This window comes from Brassica rapa, chromosome A03, assembly GCF_000309985.2.
Source record: "Brassica rapa cultivar Chiifu-401-42 chromosome A03, CAAS_Brap_v3.01, whole genome shotgun sequence".
NCBI lineage: Eukaryota > Viridiplantae > Streptophyta > Magnoliopsida > Brassicales > Brassicaceae > Brassica > Brassica rapa.
In genome coordinates this window covers 1,227,178-1,246,641 of record NC_024797.2, presented here as the reverse complement: position 1 = coordinate 1,246,641, position 19,464 = coordinate 1,227,178, and the positions used below count along the sequence as shown (strand labels likewise).

Here is a 19,464-nt window from a genome sequence, read left to right as displayed (position 1 = left end):
TAATGCGCGGGTCTTAACCTAGTAAAATATTATACCTAAGGACTATATGTTTTGGTGGTGGTCATTACTAATGCGACTATAATAATTTTAAAATCATAACATTAGACCATTCAAACTATAGTACATGCAATTAAGCTTTAACATTATGTAACATACAACACATAAACTTGGTTAGAAATTGCTAGCTGCATTTTTTACAAAACGCTAATCATTTTAAGCATGCATGCATGTCAGTTACGTTCATCACAACGGCGTCTTTTAGCATATATGGCTGTAAACTTACACGCGTAGCCTGATTGAAAAGCCCACTACACAAGACAACACATCATCGTCTCTTCGGTCTTTTCCTCCTCACATATTATCTTTACCATTTCTCAACGTTTATATTACCATAGGATCAGGTTCAAATATATATTAAGTAAAGATGAGTTGCAGCCTATACCAATATTGTTAATATATGACTATACCAATTTTGTTAATTAATATTTTTTAAAAAAATATTGTTAATATATTATGATATAACTATATATATTAGAACATGTTTATTGCAGTCTCTTAGATTGAAATTCTTAGCGTAATATAAGATACAGTCTCTTAGATTTTAACTAAAACACTAAGAGACGTCTCTTAAATAATATAAGAGATATAAAAGATATCGCTTAGTTTTTTTAATTAAAAACTAAGAGACTATATCTTATATTACGATAAGAATCTCAATCTAAGAGACATGCAATAAACTCTTATATATATGTAAAAGTTTTGCATCTTCTTCATTTTACCACCAAACACTACACAACTTTCAATTTAAGAAGACCCACATCTTTGTAAATACAAGAAGTCTCAACAAAAATAAAAAGAGTGCAACTGAATGTTTCTGGATACATATCTCTTTGATTATACTTGATAAACACGAAGGAGAAAAATCAGGTTGTGCATAAAGACAAAACGTAGAAGGATATGGTTTAGAGTAATAATCAAAGAGATATCAGATATGTATCATTCCCCATTAAAGTAGGTCTAAAGTCACTCACTTGTCTATAGCTGTCGACTTATACAATAGATAAAGCATAAGATATAAGAGCACCTCCATCCATTAGGACTCCTTTGGGGTTCTTTAGATTAATTTAGTGTTTAATTGTGTGATTTGAAAGCTTAAGGACCCCTATTAGTCTATTTATTTTTTTCATCCTCCATTGGTAGAACCTCCATTGAGGTTCTTAAATTTTTTTTTTTGTTAAGTAGAATAATTTAAAATAAAAGCATACATAAAAGTTTTAAAAACATATTAAAAATAGAAATACAAATCATGAACGAGAAAAAACTAATTAGTTGAAATCTTAATGCATTCCAAATTTTTGCCATATATTCTCAACCAAATCAGCTTTCAATCGTTGATGTATCTGGTTATCACGGACTTCATTCCGAATGGTCATCATGCTCATAATATTCCCGACATTTGAAGGCATCCCTGGTGAAAAGTTCAAATCGACTTGTGAACTTCGGTTTGATTCCGGTTGTTCGAAAACTGAAACATCAAACTGAGTGTTCCCATCCCGTTCGTCTTCGACGATCATATTATGTAGAATGATACATGCTCTCATTATCTTTCCAATTTTTATTTTGTCCCACAAAAGAGCTGGATTTTTGACTATGGCAAATCGAGCTTGCAAGACCCCAAAAGCACGTTCGACATCTTTACGAACACCTTCTTGATATGTAGCAAATAAGGATGCTTTCGGGCCTTGTGGATTTCGAATAGATTGGACAAAAGTAGCTTCGATGTGATCATCGAAATATAATTTACCTCTTCTCCATTGTGAAATGAAAGACAGAAGCTTCGATGTGATCATCTTGAGCAATGTTCCGTTGCCTTTATTCCACGCACATCCTCAACCCTCACACAACCAACAAACAAAGTATAATTAAAAGCTTGTTCTCTGTAATGAGATAAAACGCAAACTAAAACAAAAAACGTCAAAGCTTCATCTGATCATGTGAAGCACAATTCAGATACTAATTATATTAAGCTTTTTGATTCCACAAACAATCATTTCCACCATCGCTAACTTATACAAAACTGAAGAAAACTTAACCTTAAGCATATCGATTTCCAGAAACAATGTACTAGTAATCTAACAGACTTCACCATCCTCAGTATTATCAAAAAATCACCATCGACATCAATTTTAAAAGACAAGGGATGATTTCTTACCGATAAGGAGATGGAGTCGAGATTCCAGACGAGGTTCGAGAGAGAGTCGACGAGGTTCGAGAAAGGACGAGACTTGACAGAGAGACGACGAGAACGAGATAACCAAGCGACATGACGGAGAAGTCGAGAATGAAAGTAACCGGGAGAGAAGACGGAGAAGTGGAGACAGAGACGACGAGCTTCAACAGAGAGACGAACAGGGGTCGAGATAGGGACGACGAGACTCGAGAGACGACGCGATTCGCTTCAGAGACGCCGAGAACGAGATCACCGACCGAGAAGACGGAGTTCTCCAGAATGAAAGTCACCGAGAGAGAAGACGGAGAAGTGGAGACAGAGACGACGAGGTTGGACAGAGAGACGACGAGGTTGGACAGAGAGACGACGAGGTTCGATTCTCAGACGCCGATAACGAGAGAGACGCGGAGGTCGCCGAGATCGCGTAGAGAGAAGACGGAGAAGTCGAGAATGATAGCCTTTGGCTTTCTCGCGACAAAGGAGAGAGAGAGCATTGATGCGCTGGCCAATAACAAGGCGCCACGATAGGGGTCCCAACCGAAACTACAAAGCCCAGTTTAGAGAGCGTTACTGCATTAATTTGGGCTTTTTTATTTATTTTAATTCAGTTTTGTTAGGGAGCTTGGGCTAAGTACTCCCCGATGGAGGTGCTCTAAAGAAAGCAACGTAGTTACGTAGGCTCCACTTTCTTAGTGCATCAACGCATCCAATTCCAATGCCAAGGTCGTGCATAAAACGGCATGTCGATAAATAAACTGTTCAATGTCGACACAATTGTCTTTCGAGAATACAGATAAAATGACACATCACTCTTATTATAAAGTGTAAAAATGGAGTGGGCCAAAACTTATATCCAACGTGCCTGAAAAAATCTGAGATAGCTCTCTTCTCTTCACAACACATCTCTTCATGCATTCACGTTATTATTATTATATAAACAACAAACTTGGGCATGAAAATATATCAAACAAAACATAAAGATTCAAAAAAAACAAACAAACACGTTACAATGGCAGCCTCAAGCATCAAGAGTGTAATTCCAATAATGGCGATCCCAAGTTTCTCCATTGGCCACAAGCACGAGCTCCTCAAGGAAGAAAGCAAAAGCCAAGACACGAAGCGCCAAGAAGAAGAAGAAGGGCTAAGCCACGAGTTCCTAGACATGTTGGAGTCTCTACCTAAGGAGAGAGGTTGGAGAACTCGTCACCTTTACCAGTTCCAAGGGTTTTGGTGCCAAGCGAAGGAGATTCATGCCATCATGTCCTTCCAGAAACATTTCAAGACTCTCCCAAAAGATGTTATTCTCGCCACCATACCAAAATCCGGTACAACATGGTTAAAAGCTTTAACGTTTACCCTCCTTAACCGACACCGGTTTGATCCGGTAGTTTCTGACCACCCTCTCCTCACATCAAACCCTCATGACCTCGTACCTTTCTTGGAGTACAAGCTTTACGCCAACGGAGAAGTTCCTGATCTCTCCGGTCTAGCTAGTCCAAGAACATTCGCAACACACGTCCCTTTCGGTTCTCTCAAGGGCTCCATCGAGGAACCGGGAGCGAAGGTTGTGTACTTGTGTCGGAACCCGTTCGACACGTTCATCTCCTCGTGGCATTTCAGCAACAGCATAAAGTCGGAGTCAGTGAGTCCTGTCTCGCTAGAAGAAGGGTTTGATCTGTATTGCAGGGGAGTGATCGGGTTCGGACCGTTTTGGGAACACATGCTGGGGTACTGGAGAGAGAGCTTGGAGAGACCAGAGAAAGTCTTGTTCTTAAAATACGAAGATCTGAAAGAAGACATTGAGACTAACTTGAAGAAGCTTGCAAGTTTCTTAGGCGTTTCTTTCACGGAGGAAGAGGAAGTAAAGGGTGTTGTGAAGGCGGTAGCGGATCTGTGTAGCTTCGAGAGTCTAAAGAAGTTGGAGGTGAACAAGTCGAACAAATCGATCAAGAACTTTGAGAATAGGTACTTGTTCAGGAAAGGAGAGGTTAGTGACTGGAGAAACTATTTGTCGCCTGTACAAGTGGAGAGATTGTCAGCCTTGGTGGATGATAAGTTAGGTGGGTCTGGTCTCACTTTCAGGTACTGCTAAATAAAATAAGAGGCCAAGTGTTCATGTTTGTTTCAATATATATCAGTGTGATTTGCAATAATGTTTTCGTTTGTTTGTATGTGTTATATAGTTCATGTGTGTGTATGTGACTGAATGTATTGATAAATATGTATGAATATATGTCTATGTATTATATATATATAAGGCTATGTACTAATTGGTCATGTGGGAGAGGATAATAAGCTAAAAAACACCAAAAATATTTGATATGCATTAAATTTCATCTCATCTTTGGTGGATGCATGTTCCTCATGTTGGATTCCATCTTGTTGAATGTGAGGTTTGGCGACGGCTCTGTCTATTGAGTTTGTTTCCAGTTCAGTCTTCTGATTTCTATATCTACTGAAAAAAACATGGATGATGACAAGTCCGTTTTTAAGAATACAGTTGTTGAATGATAGAGCTTAAGCTATCGAAACACGTACAATCTTCAAATGAAGAAGACGACTCAGCTACAGTATCTTGGATGTTGACTTGTTGACTGCAACAAACAATCCAACTGAATCGTTGTTCAACGGCCAGTCCACGTCACACACTAATTTCATACATTTCTGTAGAAAAACCCCAGTCTATCAGCAGATAATCAGATTTGCTCCACCTCCAAGTGAATGTTTGCTCCTGATTCGGAAAACACACACAAAGACGTCACACCTAACCTCTGTTTAAATTTGAACAACCAAGGCATAGAAATATTCTCTGCCACCTGATCTATGTCTACACTGACTCACACAGCCCGTACGCAACTATTGCAGTTGTGATACGCGAGACAACCTTCTCTCCACAACTGAGCAAACCCCTCATGCCAATGAGGTACGATTGCTTCCTAGTCACAGCCTCATCATGCTCTACATCAGAATTATGACTCTCAGCGTCAGTTTTGCCTTGTTTGCGTTGCTGCCTTGGTATCAACAGTTTTCTCCATGACCTCTTCTTGAACTTTACTATCCAGCCTTGTTGGTACTTTTGCTTCTTCTTCTTGCATTGTACTCTTTTTCAAACTCTTTTTCAAACTCTGTGTGTGTTTGCTTCTCCTTTACACTTATTTGTACCAAGTCCTCTGTCTTAGACCCTGTTAGAACATACAGTGCTTCATCTTGATGAGCAATCAACGCACCATTGTGAAAACCAGGACGTACTTCTCCCAAAACCACTTCGGATCGTGATGCTATTTTGTCCTGCAACTGAAGTTCCAGCCAGACTCTAATTATTCTTGTCATGAACATATTCACGACCACTGATTCACTGCAACTTCTATGGCCAGGTTCCAGATCAGACATTGTTACCTGAGATTGAGCAGTACAATTAGGCACCACGAGTGAAGCACGTGTCTCCGATTTCAAAGGCGGAGTGGAGGCAGTTTCGATTGATTCACAATCACAACCCGAGTTCTCCTTAAGGAAAAGACCGGCTTACCCTCACTTTTCAACTTAAACTACCCTCCAGTTATAGCATATGGTTAAACGACGACGTATCGGATCAATTTCATTATGCATTCAAAAGAATTTTTTTTTTTTCATCATAAAATTTTATACATGTAAACTTGGATCTACAAACCTGAGACAAGAGATCCAAGTTTGTGATGTCAAGACTAAGGATGATCTAGCTTACCAAAAAAAAAAAGAGACTAAGGATGATCTAAAATATAACAAACAGATGGTGAATTAATACATGGATGTCTCTATTTATTTACAAGGGAAACAACAAGAGACATGGTGAATTATGCACGTGGGATCTCTAGAGTGTGTGAGATATCCCATGGATTACAAAGTTGGAAGAAGAGAACATATCTGGAGCTATAATCTCAACTCCAGAGATCATCAAACGCTGTGACTGTGACGAGTTAACTACACTTGTTCTGGTGATTATGAGATCTTGGTAAGGATCCAGTGTCTTGAGTAACGCTTTATCAGGCATTGAAGCGAGTTCTTTGTTGGTTAGCCGTTGAGCAATAATGTGACGTCTCATGACTTCATATAGCAACGGAGAGGCAGATGACAGTGAGACCAGACTCGGTGTGGCTAGAATCGTTACTCCGGTCAAGTTCTTGTGTTGATCTGAGATGATCCTGTTGAGAACAGAGTGTAATCCGATTGCAAATGGCACAAACCCGTTTGAACTTAGCAGCTGAATGATCCGAGTCCAGTCTATCTTAACCGGGACAGCTTCTTCTTCTTCTTCTAGAATGGTTTTGTTTCTATCAGATTGACATAAAGATGAATGAGGGATATGATCCATGTGAGGTTGAAGAGGTGAGAAGGGTCCAAGAACTCCGTGAATAACCAAAGAATCCCCAAGAAACATGTCCGGATGTGAGATCATGACATGATTAACTTCTGCGGTTCTTGATTCTTTGTCAACGGTGGAGATCTGGACGCTCTTGTGACGGAGAAGGGTAGGGAGACAGGTTCCTTGAGGCTTCTGTAGGAGGTCCTTCATCGGAAGCCTTAGAGGGAGCGTGTGATATTGAAGAAGCTGTTTCAGAAACAGAGGAGGAAGAGATGACGTGTTGAACAAGGAAGAGTCGTCAATAGCGAATAGGGTGGTGTTGGGAGAAGAAGAAGAGAGGAAGATCTCAGGGGAGATGCGGAGGAGAGTGGCGATTGCTTTGAAGTTGGATTGACGTAAAGCTTGTGAAGCGTTTAAAGAGAGAGGATCACGATGAGAAAGGGGTCTGACGTTAGGTTTTGTGATGTTGGAATCTGGAGGTGGAGGTAGAGTGGTGGAGACGGCCATGAAAGCTAAAGCAATAGAGAGGACGAAGTAGACAAAGCAATCCAACGAACAACAACCCATCTCAGAAACTTGTAGAAGAAGAAGAAGAAGAAGAGAGAGCTCGTCAAAGAAATTGTTTCTTGGAGGGATGTTAGGGTTTAACAGAAGCGTTTCCGTGCGAGCTAAGTCTTTGTCATTAATAGTCATTTTATTAGTTATCCCTTTTCGTGTTTTTTTTCTTTTTCTTCAAGCGGTTACTTTTCGAACAAGCCAATGACATTATCATGAAAGAATTTTCAAACTAGTCTTATGTAAAATTCACACAGGAGCTTCAAAACTTAGTGAGAGGTAAGTTTCAAGAAAAAAAACTTAATGAGAGGTTACGTAAGTGTCGTGGGTTACAAGTGATAGGGAATGAGCGTATAGAGATGAATGAAGGAACATGCATAAAAGAAACAAAACTAGCACTGCACTCTAAAAGAGTTGTAAACCATGATATTATTATAAAAGGTTTTAAGATATCTAGAGACAAAACTTTTTGGAAAATCCAAAACAAAATTAATTAAGTCAGGACATGATATAGTTTAAAACATAAAAAGATATTAAAGAAGACGAGCTACGTTTATGTTAAACGCCTTACTGTTTTGGAAACTGTCGGTTATACTCAGTTTTGAGTAGCTAATAGTCGTTAAAATCGCTCTGTCATTTACAGTATGGTAAACTTCTGGAGTTCTGTTTTTGTCTTGCCTAAGTGGTTCTATGCGAAAGTGGACTCCCTTTGCTCCGGTTTTCTTTGGAAAAATAGCACCACTTCAGCTTCAGGGGCAAGAGTATCCTGGGAAAATATTTGCAAACCGAAAGCTGAAGGTGGTCTTGGGATCAGAAAGCTTGAAGAGTTTGAGTTGGTCTTCAGGTTAAAGCGAGTCTGGCTGTTCTTTTATGGCTCGGGTTCTTTGTGGGTTCCTTGGTTAACCAATAATAGGTTTGGAGGCAAGAGTTTCTGGCTCATTAATGATTCCCCTAGATTCTCAAGGACAGTGAGAAGTATGCTTCAGCTGAAGCAGGAGCTTCAAACCTTCCTCCGCTGTAATGTTGGTGACGGGAATACAGCATCTTTTTGGCATGATAATTGGACGGAGCTAGGTCCACTACATCTCATGTTTGGTTCTTCAGGGGCTCGGTCTCTGAGAATTCCGCTCGATGCTACTGTCTCAGGCGGTTACAAATGGAAATTGGAACCTCCCACCGGCTCGTTCTGATTTGGCTGTGACTCTCCAGATTATTTTATTGACTCTGTCGGTCCCGACTGATGATAGAGGTGGTGATGTTTACTTGTGGCGTAATCATTCAGGTGGTTTTGGTCCGTCTTTCTCTGCTCGTGTTACATGGGAGAGGATCCGTAGGCCTAGCCCTTTAGTTCCTTGGCATTCCGTCGTGTGGTTCAAGGAGGAGATCCCTCGTTGTTCCTTTATAACTTGGAATGCCTATCTTGGAAGGTTACCTACGAGGGACCGCTTGATCTCATGGGGTCTATCTGTTCCAACAGATTGTGTCCTATGCTCTACAGCTGATGAGTCTCATAACCATCTTTTCTATGAATGTGTTTTTGCGGCTGCTACTTGGTCTCGTTTTTGTGGCAGGTACATGGCGTCTCCCCCAGCTTCGTTATCTGCAGTCCTAGGCGCATCACAACATCTAAGAGGCCCCCATGCTGCTCGTGCTGTAATAGTCCTGAAGCTTCTGAATCAAGTCATCGTCTACTCCCTCTGGCGTGAACGGAATGGCCGCATCTTCAAAGGCGTATCACTGACTCAGGAGGCGTTCTTCCATGTAGTGGACCGTGCTATGCGTGATAGACTTCTTTCTCTGTCTCGTCCAGCGGCTGCTGTTGTTGCTCCCTCTCTTCTAGAGCTCTACTTCTGGTTTCTATCTCCTTATAGTTAACTCTTCTCTCTGGTTCTTGCTCTCTCTCTTGTTCTCTCTTCTTTTTCTTTTGCTCCTCCTCCTCCTTTCTCTTCTTGTGTTTATGTAATAAGTTGTGTTTCACAACATTGTAAACTCTAAAAAAGTGGTATAAATCTTAACATTTACACCCAAAAAAAAAAAAAAAAAATAGTCGTTATATTCTTTTCGTTTTGACACAGCCCAGTCGTACCAGTCGCAGTCACGGTAAGCGTCCAAACCACCCACAGCAAACTTCATATCATTCACAGAACACCATGGCTGACCTGGGGTCGCCTGCTGCCAACGTATTGGTTTAGATGACCAGTCCGTTTCAAGAAGATACGGAAAATCCACATTTTCTCCCTGCTCCTCCTCCTTCTCCTCGGGATCAAGGAAAATACGGACAGCATTGAAAAATACCTCAAGAACGGTAGCAGTACTAGGGTAGCCACTCTTGTACTGAGGAACCGGCGGCAAACTCCTCGTATACACGAGAGTAACCTCATCGAAAAACCCGCGCCTGCTATCAGTTGGGTTCAAAAACTGAAACAGAGATTCAAACTCAGGGTACATAGACACACTCCTCATCAGTTCTTGCTCAAACTGCATCCCACGACCAGCCACAGTCTTCGCTGTGAGGTGAACAACAAGAAGCTCCTTGCGCGTGATCCCGAGAGGTACTTGAGGACGTGGAGGATCAATCTTTGCCGGAGATAGGTTTGAATTCTTTTCCACAAGTTGCAAATCATTCTGCTCTGAACTAGACATTTTTCTTTCTCTGCAAACATTAAATTCAAAATCGGAGATTAAAATCAAAGAAACCATTAAATATATCTATCTGCAGCAAAAATTTACAAATCAACCGAAAGGTATATATATATATATATATATTAAGCAGAGGTTTCAAGATCAAATCGGAAAAATCATTAATATGTTCATGGGAGTAGACATAAATACTCAGAGAAAGCAATCTACATAGGAGAGTAAGAAAAAAAAAAAAAACACCGTGACCGCCAAGGAACAGCTCTGCTGGGGATAAGCGCCGTGACGACAAAGAAATCGAATAGCTTCGAAACCCTAGGCTATGTATTTATACGAAAGTAACCACCAAATTAATGACCAAAAACATTATTATATATTTTTACTTTTTCTTATTATTATTATTTTTTTTTTTTTTGATAACTTTGATATGATCCCAAAGACTTTCTAGGCCCAAGGACTAATCACCAAGAGACCCACAAAAATCCGGATTTTCTTACTTTAAACAGAAGATTGTTCTACTATTTATTTAATATTACTTTGTATATGATATAAATAAATAGTATTATACTATAAGATATATGATATATGTATCATATATTGGTAGTTTTTAATGAAACTAAACTGGACTAACTATATGTAAAAGACATTTAATGTTGACTAATGTTGATTTCTACTGTATACATGCTAAAATTTCAGAATCTAGTTTTCAGAAAATAAGGTAAAATATATATATTTTTGAATAAAATTAATAAGAAACATATTATTATTGAGAAAGTGACAATATATATTCTATATTTTTGTAATTTTTTATCTATATCTTTAGATAATGTCTGATTTAAAAATTTAAATCAGGTTATATGTAAAAATTATACATTTCAGTTGAATTTCAAATTTGATTTATTATATAGTTGATGGATATAAAACAAATAAGATTGGAGAAAATAAAATAAATAAAATATAGAGAAAAATTAAGATATAACATAAAAATGTGATGAATTCATCAAATGCAAATGTGCTTAAGTTTTTATTATTTATTCCCAATGGAAAATACAGTTGTCCTTAGACTTCATTGATACTTGTGGTAAGTAAATAGATAAACGCTTGGTAAGCTCACTTGCAACTCTGAAGAGGTGCATCACACAAACACTTGTTGTGTAAATACGCATAAGCATCAAATCTCTGAAGGTCCCCTCCCTGGGGGATGCGTCCACACAGTCTATTATAGCTTACATTGAAAGTCTGAAGATCAAGTTGGGTCCATTGAACCGGGATACTCCCTGTGAGGCTGTTGTGGTTCAAGTCCAAGAAATTAACTGTTTTAGCTACCTTAACCTTGGAGATATTGAACTGGAACATGTTTCTTGATAGGTCAATGTGCTGTGTTGTCTTTTTGGCTCCAAACAACATCGACGCATCACCTTCGAGCTTGTTCCGGGAAAGATCAATCTGGTTAATGTCCAGGTTGCCTAATGATTTCGGTATAGAACCGGACAGCTGGTTGTGCGATAGGTAAAGAGCATATACCACTCCTTTAAACGATCCAAATGACTCTGGTATCGAACCTAGTTTAAACTTTAGGTTAGAAAAACTATTGTTTGTTACTCAGATTAATCGATGACTAACAGAGACAGAGTGAGTAGTAAATTCACCTGTAAGCTTGTTCCTGCTGAGTTCAAGAAACTCGAGTTTAGGTAACAAAGAGAGTGAACCGGGTATCGAACCGGAGAGCTTATTGAAGGAAAGGTTAATGTACTCTAGATTCTTGAGCTGACTCAGTAATTCAGGAACCGGGCCGCTCAGGTTGTTCCAGCTGAGCCAGAGATAACGGAGATACTTGAGCTTGGTGATGGTGGGTGGGATTTCACCGGTGAGGTTAGGGAGTTTGTGGAATATGAGATATTCTAGATAAGGCAAGTCGCCGACTTCGGGTGGGATCTGAGCGGAGACGTCGTCGTTTGATATGTCTAGAGAAGTGACGCGGTGGTTAATAGATGCGTTGCCGCACTCAACGGCGTACCAGGTGCAGCAATCGTCCTTGGGGTCCCAGGAGATGATGGTGTAAGGGTCGTTCATGGCTTTCTTGATCTTGAGGAGGGTGTTTTTGTCATCTTTGTGACAGAGATCTTTGGATAAAGATGTCGTGAGGAGGAGAGTGAACAAGAGCAAGAGCAGTGTCGTTGTCTTACCCTCCATAGTGTGTTGTGTTTGTGTTTGAGCTTAAGTGGAAACCCGTGATGATATATACGCAACCAATTAGAAACATGGTAGGGTACTGTTTTTGTTGTTATTAATATTGCTGACTAGACCACGTGTTAAATAAGTTCGGTTGTTGGTCTTTAAAATAAAGTATTTTGATGGGTTAAACAGGTGGTGCGTGAACCCATGGACCAATTTCCGGTCAGGTTCAATTGACTGGATTACTAAACCGGAAGTTTGAAAACAATGTCCGAACTTAAGAGTTAGTTGTTACTATTAGAGCATGTTTATTGTATGTTTCTTAGGTTAAAATTCTTATCATAATATAAAATATAGTATTTTAGCTTTTAACTAAAAAAAGTTAAGAAATTAGTTAAGAAATTTTTTTTTTTTTTTTTGATCAAACTTACTTCCATTAAAACTTAAAAGAGTTTAACTCCACTAGTGGAGGATACAACAAGGCTACAAAGAGCCAAAGAAACTAAAGCACAGACCAATATACTGGACAGGCAAATGGTAAAGCTTAAACAACAAGTACTCAAGCAAAGACTTGATAAAGGTGATATCACACGTTCAACCACCGTTTTCTCCGAGAAAGGCAAGTCAGACCAGAAGACTTCTTCAAATTGACATTCCTGATCGAAACAATAAAGGGGAGGGATAAAAGCCTCCATGGTCAATGAGGTCAGACAGTTAACACCATCAAAACGAGAGACGATAGACATCTTCGCTTCTGCTACAAACAGAACCATCTTCAACACAATGCTCCCTATAACAATTTCACTTATAACAAGTGATCGATGTGGGAGGATGAAACACTCCTTAAAGGAATAGGGAGGACAAAGAGAGCCTAAACAAACCAGATTTGCTGAAAGGATACACAACTTCAGAACTTTCACTCCAAATTGCCACATGAGGAGAGAATGCCATGTCATTTCAAAAGCCATTAGAGCAAAGGTGGAAGTAAACCTGCATACTGCAGTAAAGGGACAACATCTGCATACTGCAGTAATGGACCATACACAGACCACAAAGGTACCAACAAAGGCCACAATAGCATAACCAAATGCAACCGAAACAGTCGGAACTAGAACGGAAAATCTCAGATCCAATAAGACCAGCTCTACCCACACACTGATAATCCAACCACACTCGGAAGCGTAGGGTAAAGAGTCTGAGCTTACTTGGTATAGGGGAGTAAGTACAAAGACTGTTCCATCCGGGAAGAACAAATCTTTATCTGAGGCTAGCCCACCATCTGAAATCGTCAAGCATAACTTTGGATCTGAGAACTTATGGGGAAAGCCAACGGTGGCCCAGAGATTGTACAACTGAAGAAACCCCATGACTGATAGAATATCAGGCGGAGGGTCAGGAGGAACCGGAGGATCTGGAGGATTTGACCGGAGAGCAAACTTAAAACACAAATCTGGCGGATCTGAGGGAGGGCGTGGAAAGGAAGCTAGACCTGCTACCAGCGACGCCATGGACGGAGAGGAGGAGAGTGAAGACGAAGAAGTTTCTCGTTGATACGCGTGAGGCGAAACCAAGGCGGCGAAAGGGTGGTGAAACCCTAATCACCTTTGCTATCGTCCTTTCCTAGAGAGCGTTTTTTTTTGTTATGAGTGCTCTGACCTCTATTCACCAACAGTTCATCGTTAAGAAATTTCTTTTATATCTATTATTTAAGAGACATCTCTTAATTTTTTTTAGTTAAAATCTAAAAATAGTATGAAAATATGATAGTTTTGGATTATTTTACTATGAGTGTAACTGGATGACATCATTAGCGTTAAAAAAATTAAGAGTAAAATATTTTACTCTCAGTTTCATTCAATTACATCCAATCATCCATCGTGATAAAATAGGTGAAAATACTTTTTCACTCCTTTACGGTAGAAAATGAATCTTTTATTTGCTGTTTCCATTTTTTTTCTACCCTACAAAAGCAAGAGTAAACCGGCTGAAACAAATAACAATATATATCTTTCCACTTAATTTTTACTTTAATTTACTCCAGTTGCCGCTGTCCACGTTACCAATCATACCCTATGTTATTCTTCAAACGGTGGATACCTCGAGCATTTTCTGAAGAGTTAGTGGGTCTTGTTCATGGTCACTAGCTATCTTTTATATTGGAAACAACTTTTCACCAATTAATGGTTTTGCTATGTTGACGTGGTGACATACTAGAGTCGATGAGCCTAATGAAACATTAGCTTTGGTTCCAATAAATAAAAAGTTATATATGTTTTATACTTTTAAAATTGTATAAGAATATATTTGTATCAATATTTCTTAAAATGTTATGGACTTTCTAACATACTCGAACGTTGCTAGCCAATAAATCACATACGTTTTGAAAATGTAATGAATTCATCAAATGTGCTTCATGTGTTTTATTATTCACTGCCAATGGAAAATACAGTTGTCCTTAGACTTGATTGATACTTGTGGTAAGTTTACTCGGTAACCTCACTTGCAACTCTGAAGAGGTGCACCACACAAACACTTGTTGTGTAAATAGGCATAAGCATCAAATCTCTGAAGTTCCCCTCCCTGGGGGATGCGTCCACACAGTCTGTTATAGCTAACATTGAAAATCTGAAGATCAAGTTGGGTCCATTGAATCGGGATAGTCCCTGTGAGCCCGTTGTGATTCAAGTGCAAGAAATTAACTGTTTTAGAGACTTTAACCATGGAGATATTGAACTGGAACATGTTTCTTGATAGGTCAATGTTATGTGTAGTCTTTTGGGCTCCAAACAACATCGACGCGTCACCTTCAAGCTTGTTCCGGGAAAGATCAATCTGGTTAATGTCCAGGTTTTCTAATGATTTCGGAATAGAACCGGACAGCTGGTTGTGAGATAGGAAAAGAGCATACATCACTCCTTTAAAGGATCCAAATGACTCTGGTATCGAACCTATAGTTGGAAGTTTAAACTTGACGTTAGAAAATTTATGGTTTGTTACTCAGGTTAATTGATGACTTATAGAGACAGAGAGAGTAGTAATTCACCTGTAAGCTTGTTCCTGCTGAGGTCAAGAATCTCGAGTTTAGGTAATAAAGAGAGTGAACCGGGTATCGAACCGGAGAGGTCATCTTTGTGACAGAGGTCTTTGGATAAAGATGTCGTGAGGAGGAGAGCGAACAAGAGCAAGAGCAGTGTCGTTGTCTTATCCATAGAGTGTTGTATTTACGTTTGAGCTTAAATTGAAAACTTGTGATCATATATATAGGCTAACGCAAGTCAGGCAATTAAATGGTAGTGTACGCGTTTTACTTTTGCTGACTTTTACATGTTAAACAAGTTCCGGTGATATCTTTAAAATATCCCACTTTTAAATTTAAAACAAAGTATTTTGATTGGTTACCGACGGTGTGTGTGAACTCATGGATTAATCTCCGGTCTGGTTCAGTTGACTGGATTGCTAAACCGGAAGAGACATTTGAGTCGATAAAGGGACCGAGCCTTCAAAAGTAAAGCTCAAAACAGAATTATGCACTGGAGTCAGCAATTTGAAAACGAGCCCTGAAATGTTTAGAGGTCCAACCTTTGAGTTAGCTTATAAGTGAAAAACAGAGGATAACTCGATAAGTCTTTGTCTGGCTTCTTCTCCGTTCTTAAAACAGAGGATCGAACAAGCATTTTATGAACATTTAATTGGTGTGGTTCTGATCACTCGATTTGTGTAACATAACTTAGATTTACTTTGCTAGTAAATATGGCATTAGAAATTAGAAACACTGTACCGTGCCAGTGAAGAAACAGCTCTGCTGCGGTAAGTGCCGTGACCTTAAAGAAAACCGAAAACTTCGAAACCCTAAACCATCAAAAAAAACCTGGGCTAGTATTTATATATGGAAACTCTTTATCATTTGGGCTTCTATTTTCCGGTCCGTAAAATCATTTTTAGCCCTACATTGTTAAAAGAAATGTACGTTTTATACAAAAAAAAAGGGATTTGGAAGAGATAATGTAAAAAAAAAAAACTAAAATGCTCTAAACATTTCTGTACCAATCAAAACTTTATTCACATAACAAAAAGTTTAGCTCTATCATTTTTTTTTTTTTTTTGAATTAATGTTAAATTGAATTCAAAAGAAAATATCTTTTTTACAACTATGTGTGTCCTTTCTTAAACTTTCTATACAAGATTAGTTAAAACCCAAGTAGAAAGATAGAAACTTTTCCTGCAAGTCATCAGCTTTACTCATCCCTATATTCACCTTCTTTCAATCTACCTAGCTCTCACTCCTACTAGGTAGCCAGCTCTCACTCCTACTGGTTATCCAGCACTCACTCCTACTGGATGTCTAACACTCACTCCTACTAGACCACTACATTTCATAGCAACCTTCTCACCTTGCATCCAACCATGCGGCCATCAAAACAACTTCAAATATCTGTCTATAGCAATCATGAGCTAGGCTGAACACCAAACCATGTTACCAGACCTTCTTCATAGTAATCTCCTCTTCCCTTTAGTGATAAAAGTTTCAACCTCATATACTTGTCCACAAGCTTAATTAACCCATTGATATCTCTAGGCTTCTCCCCATGCCTGCGCGCATTTCTCTCCCACCAAATTGTGTAAACTGTGGCTTGCAATACATATCGGAGTATGAATGTCTTGATAGGTGTTACCCATGATTTCGAGACTATAGATATCAACTCACTCCAGTCCACAGTGAAAGCATCTCTCATCAGACCCTCCGCAAGCTTTCTCCAAATCCTCTCGGAGTAACGACAGCCAAAGAAAAGATGAGCACAAGACTCTGGCACATCATTACAGAGCACACACGTTGTGTTAATGGAGCTATTCCACTGCTGCATTCTGTCTGTTGTCTGCAATCTTCCTTTGATAGCTACCCACATAGTAAAAGCATACTTCGGAGTTGATTGAGGAAACCAGACTCCCTTATGCCATGTGCATATGGGCTTCACATTTCGAATCTGATCCCAAGTTTTGCTTGTCGAGAAGTTGGTTCTGAATTTACCTTCTGCATGCTTCCATAATACAATGTCCTCCTCATTGCCATTTTCAAGCCTACTTATCACTTCTTCTATCTGATTTAGGATATCCACTCTATGGTTTCTTCTCCTACTACTCCTCATTCTACTTCTTTTTACTTCCGCAACAGAATAGTGGTCAGGAACTCCCAAATCAAGCGAACCTCGTTCTCCAAGCATGTCTTTTAAAATATCAAATCTTGACCAGCTATCATACCAAAAAGATGTATTCTCTCCATTTCTCACTTCCTTCTTTATATACTGTTTTGCAAGACCTCTCAGTTTCAGTAACTTCCTCCAGACCCATGATCCCGAACTAGTATTTTCTTTGATAGACCAGAATGAACCTTTGCGAACCAAATAGCATTGGACCCAACGGACCCATAACGACGTCTCTGCCAGTAGCCTCCATATGAGCTTCAGCCCATACACTTTATTTAGTTCCTTCAAAGGTCTAAGCCCCAATCCACCTTCTTCTTTTGGGTAACAGATGTCTTGCCAGCTAACCTTCGCTTTTGTTGTTTTGAGATCAGGACCAGACCAAAGATAAGCCGAGCAAAGCCTTTCAATCTCTTTTAGGCAGCTACGGGGAAGCCTGAAAGCTGCCATCCAGAAGTTAGCTAAGCTTGTTATGACAGACTTTAGAAGTTGCAAGCGTCCCGCACGCGAAAGAAGTCTTCCTGTCCATGAGCTCATTTTCTTTCGCACTTTCTCTACAAGGGGCAGATAGTCATTCACTGTCATGCGCTTAGTAAGGAGAGGTAATCCCAAGTATCTAACCGGTAGGCTACCCGTTGAGAAAGGAAAAGATGCAAGAATGTCTTCCTTTATATTGTCACTTATGCCCGCAGTGTATAGAGTGGATTTTTCCAAACTTATCCTTAAACCAGAACAGCTTTCAAACACCTTGAATATCCTGAGCACTGCTTCAATAGACCTTTTCGTGCCATCAGTGAAAACCAACAGATCATCTGCGGAACATAGATGGGAAAGCAGAATGTTTTTGCATCTATCATTTTTATAAACAGTTAATGGGAAAGATTCAATGTCACTCGATTTGTTTAACTCGTAAAAAAAACAATCACCAATAATGGTTTCGATCTGTTCATGTGGTGTCCTACTCAACGTTGCTAGACGATCAATCATATTAGTACATTCTAAAAACGGGCTAAATCTTATCAAATGAAATATGATTCATTTTTATTCCGAAAGGAACATACAGGTGTCCTTATACATGATTTATTCTGATGGTAAGTTTAGATAAAGATCGGTTGCCTGAATCTTCACGTTGCAACTCGGAAGAGGTGCACCACACAAGCACTTGTTGTGTAAATAGGCATAAGCATCAAAACTCTGAAGGTCACCTCCCTGAGGGATGCGTCCACACAGTCTGTTATAGCTAACGTTGAAAGTCTGAAGATCAAGTTGGGTCCATTGATCCGGGATACTCCCTGTGAGCCCGTTGTGATTCAAGTCCAAGAAATTAACTGTCTTAGCGACCTTAACCTTGGAGATATCGAACTGGAACATGTTTCTAGATAAGTCAATGTGCCATGTCGTCTTTTTTACTCCAAACAACATGGACGCATCACCTTCAAGCTTGTTCCGGGAAAGATCAATGGTGTTAAAGTCGATGTTGCCTAGTGATTTTGGTATAGAACCGGACAGCTGGTTGTGCGATAGGTAAATCCCATATACTGCTCTTTTAAATGATCCAAATGACTCTGGTATGGGACCTAATTGTATATTTTGATAAATGAGATTTTTAAAATTACAGCTTGTTAATAAAAGACTAATGGAGACAAAGAGAATGAGTGATTACCTGTAAGCTTGTTCCTGCTTAGTTCAAGAAAATCTAGTTTAGGTAACAAAGAGAGAGAACCGGGTATGGAGCCAGAGAGTTTATTGAAAGAAAGGTTAATGTACTCTAGGTTCTTGAGCTGGCTCAGAAATTCAGGAACCGGGCCGGTCAGGCTGTTCCAGCTGAGCCAGAGAGATTTGAGATACTTGAGCTTGGCGATGGTGGGTGGGATTTCACCGGTGAGGTTAGGGAGTTTGCGGAACGTGAGGTATTGTAGATAAGGCAAGTCGCCGACTTCAGGAGGGATCTGAGCGGAGACGTCGTCGTCTGATAAGTCTAGAGAGGTGACGCGGTTTGCGTTGCCGCACTCAACGGAGTACCAGGTGCAGCAGTCGTCCTTGGGGTCCCAGGAGATGATGGTGTAAGGGTCGTTCATGGCTTTCTTGATCTTGAGGAGGGTGTTTTTGTCATCTTTGTGACAGAGGTCTTTGGATAAAGATGTGGTGAGGAGGAGAGCGAACAAGAGCAAGAGCAGTATCGTTGTCTTACCCATAGTGTGTTGTTGTGTTTGTGTTTGAGCTCAACTGGAAACTTGTGATGATTTATATAGGCTAACGAGAGTAACGCAGTGAGTGGGAAACATGGTAGGGTATGGTTTTAGTTATTACTTTTGCTGAATAGACCACGT

General features: G+C 39.6%; 6 protein-coding genes across 7 annotated transcripts; 1 reads left to right on the top strand and 5 right to left on the bottom strand.

The window, feature by feature from the left end:
* Positions 1 to 3,173: 3,173 nt before the first annotated feature.
* On the top strand, positions 3,174 to 4,482 carry LOC103855712 (cytosolic sulfotransferase 15). The gene has a single exon (XM_009132727.2). It carries the CDS (start codon positions 3,183 to 3,185, stop codon positions 4,320 to 4,322), a length of 1,140 nt encoding a protein of 379 aa, XP_009130975.2. The 5' UTR covers positions 3,174 to 3,182; the 3' UTR covers positions 4,323 to 4,482.
* LOC103855711 (fasciclin-like arabinogalactan protein 21) lies at positions 4,464 to 7,312 on the bottom strand. The gene is made up of 2 exons (XM_009132726.3): positions 5,047 to 7,312; positions 4,464 to 4,961 (listed from the first exon to the last, which is right to left on the bottom strand). The coding sequence occupies exon 1, from the start codon at positions 7,260 to 7,262 to the stop codon at positions 6,078 to 6,080; it is 1,185 nt and encodes a 394-aa protein (XP_009130974.2). The 5' UTR covers positions 7,263 to 7,312; the 3' UTR covers positions 4,464 to 4,961; positions 5,047 to 6,077.
* Positions 7,313 to 10,717: 3,405 nt separating this feature from the next.
* LOC103855706 (polygalacturonase inhibitor 2) lies at positions 10,718 to 11,986 on the bottom strand. The gene is made up of 2 exons (XM_009132721.3): positions 11,411 to 11,986; positions 10,718 to 11,323 (listed from the first exon to the last, which is right to left on the bottom strand). The coding sequence occupies exons 1-2, from the start codon at positions 11,952 to 11,954 to the stop codon at positions 10,872 to 10,874; spliced, it is 996 nt and encodes a 331-aa protein (XP_009130969.2). The 5' UTR covers positions 11,955 to 11,986; the 3' UTR covers positions 10,718 to 10,871.
* A 384-nt stretch (positions 11,987 to 12,370) lies between these two features.
* LOC103855707 lies at positions 12,371 to 14,055 on the bottom strand. 2 transcript variants are annotated; one of them, XM_033288733.1, is made up of 2 exons: positions 12,818 to 14,055; positions 12,371 to 12,726 (listed from the first exon to the last, which is right to left on the bottom strand). In XM_033288733.1, exons 1-2 carry the CDS (start codon positions 13,442 to 13,444, stop codon positions 12,712 to 12,714), a joined length of 642 nt encoding a protein of 213 aa, XP_033144624.1. In that variant the 5' UTR covers positions 13,445 to 14,055; the 3' UTR covers positions 12,371 to 12,711. The 2 variants fall into 2 exon arrangements, with proteins under 2 accessions (XP_033144624.1, XP_018513405.1); XM_018657889.2 differs by having other exon boundaries at positions 12,371 to 13,157; positions 13,206 to 14,055.
* Positions 14,056 to 14,332: 277 nt separating this feature from the next.
* LOC103855708 (polygalacturonase inhibitor 1) lies at positions 14,333 to 15,532 on the bottom strand. Its single transcript, XM_009132723.2, has 2 exons — positions 14,980 to 15,532; positions 14,333 to 14,884 (listed from the first exon to the last, which is right to left on the bottom strand). Exons 1-2 carry the CDS (start codon positions 15,143 to 15,145, stop codon positions 14,433 to 14,435), a joined length of 618 nt encoding a protein of 205 aa, XP_009130971.1. The 5' UTR covers positions 15,146 to 15,532; the 3' UTR covers positions 14,333 to 14,432.
* Positions 15,533 to 18,139: 2,607 nt separating this feature from the next.
* LOC103855709 (polygalacturonase inhibitor 2) lies at positions 18,140 to 19,418 on the bottom strand. Its single transcript, XM_009132724.3, has 2 exons — positions 18,798 to 19,418; positions 18,140 to 18,711 (listed from the first exon to the last, which is right to left on the bottom strand). Exons 1-2 carry the CDS (start codon positions 19,327 to 19,329, stop codon positions 18,215 to 18,217), a joined length of 1,029 nt encoding a protein of 342 aa, XP_009130972.1. The 5' UTR covers positions 19,330 to 19,418; the 3' UTR covers positions 18,140 to 18,214.
* Between the last annotated feature and the right edge of the window lie 46 nt (positions 19,419 to 19,464).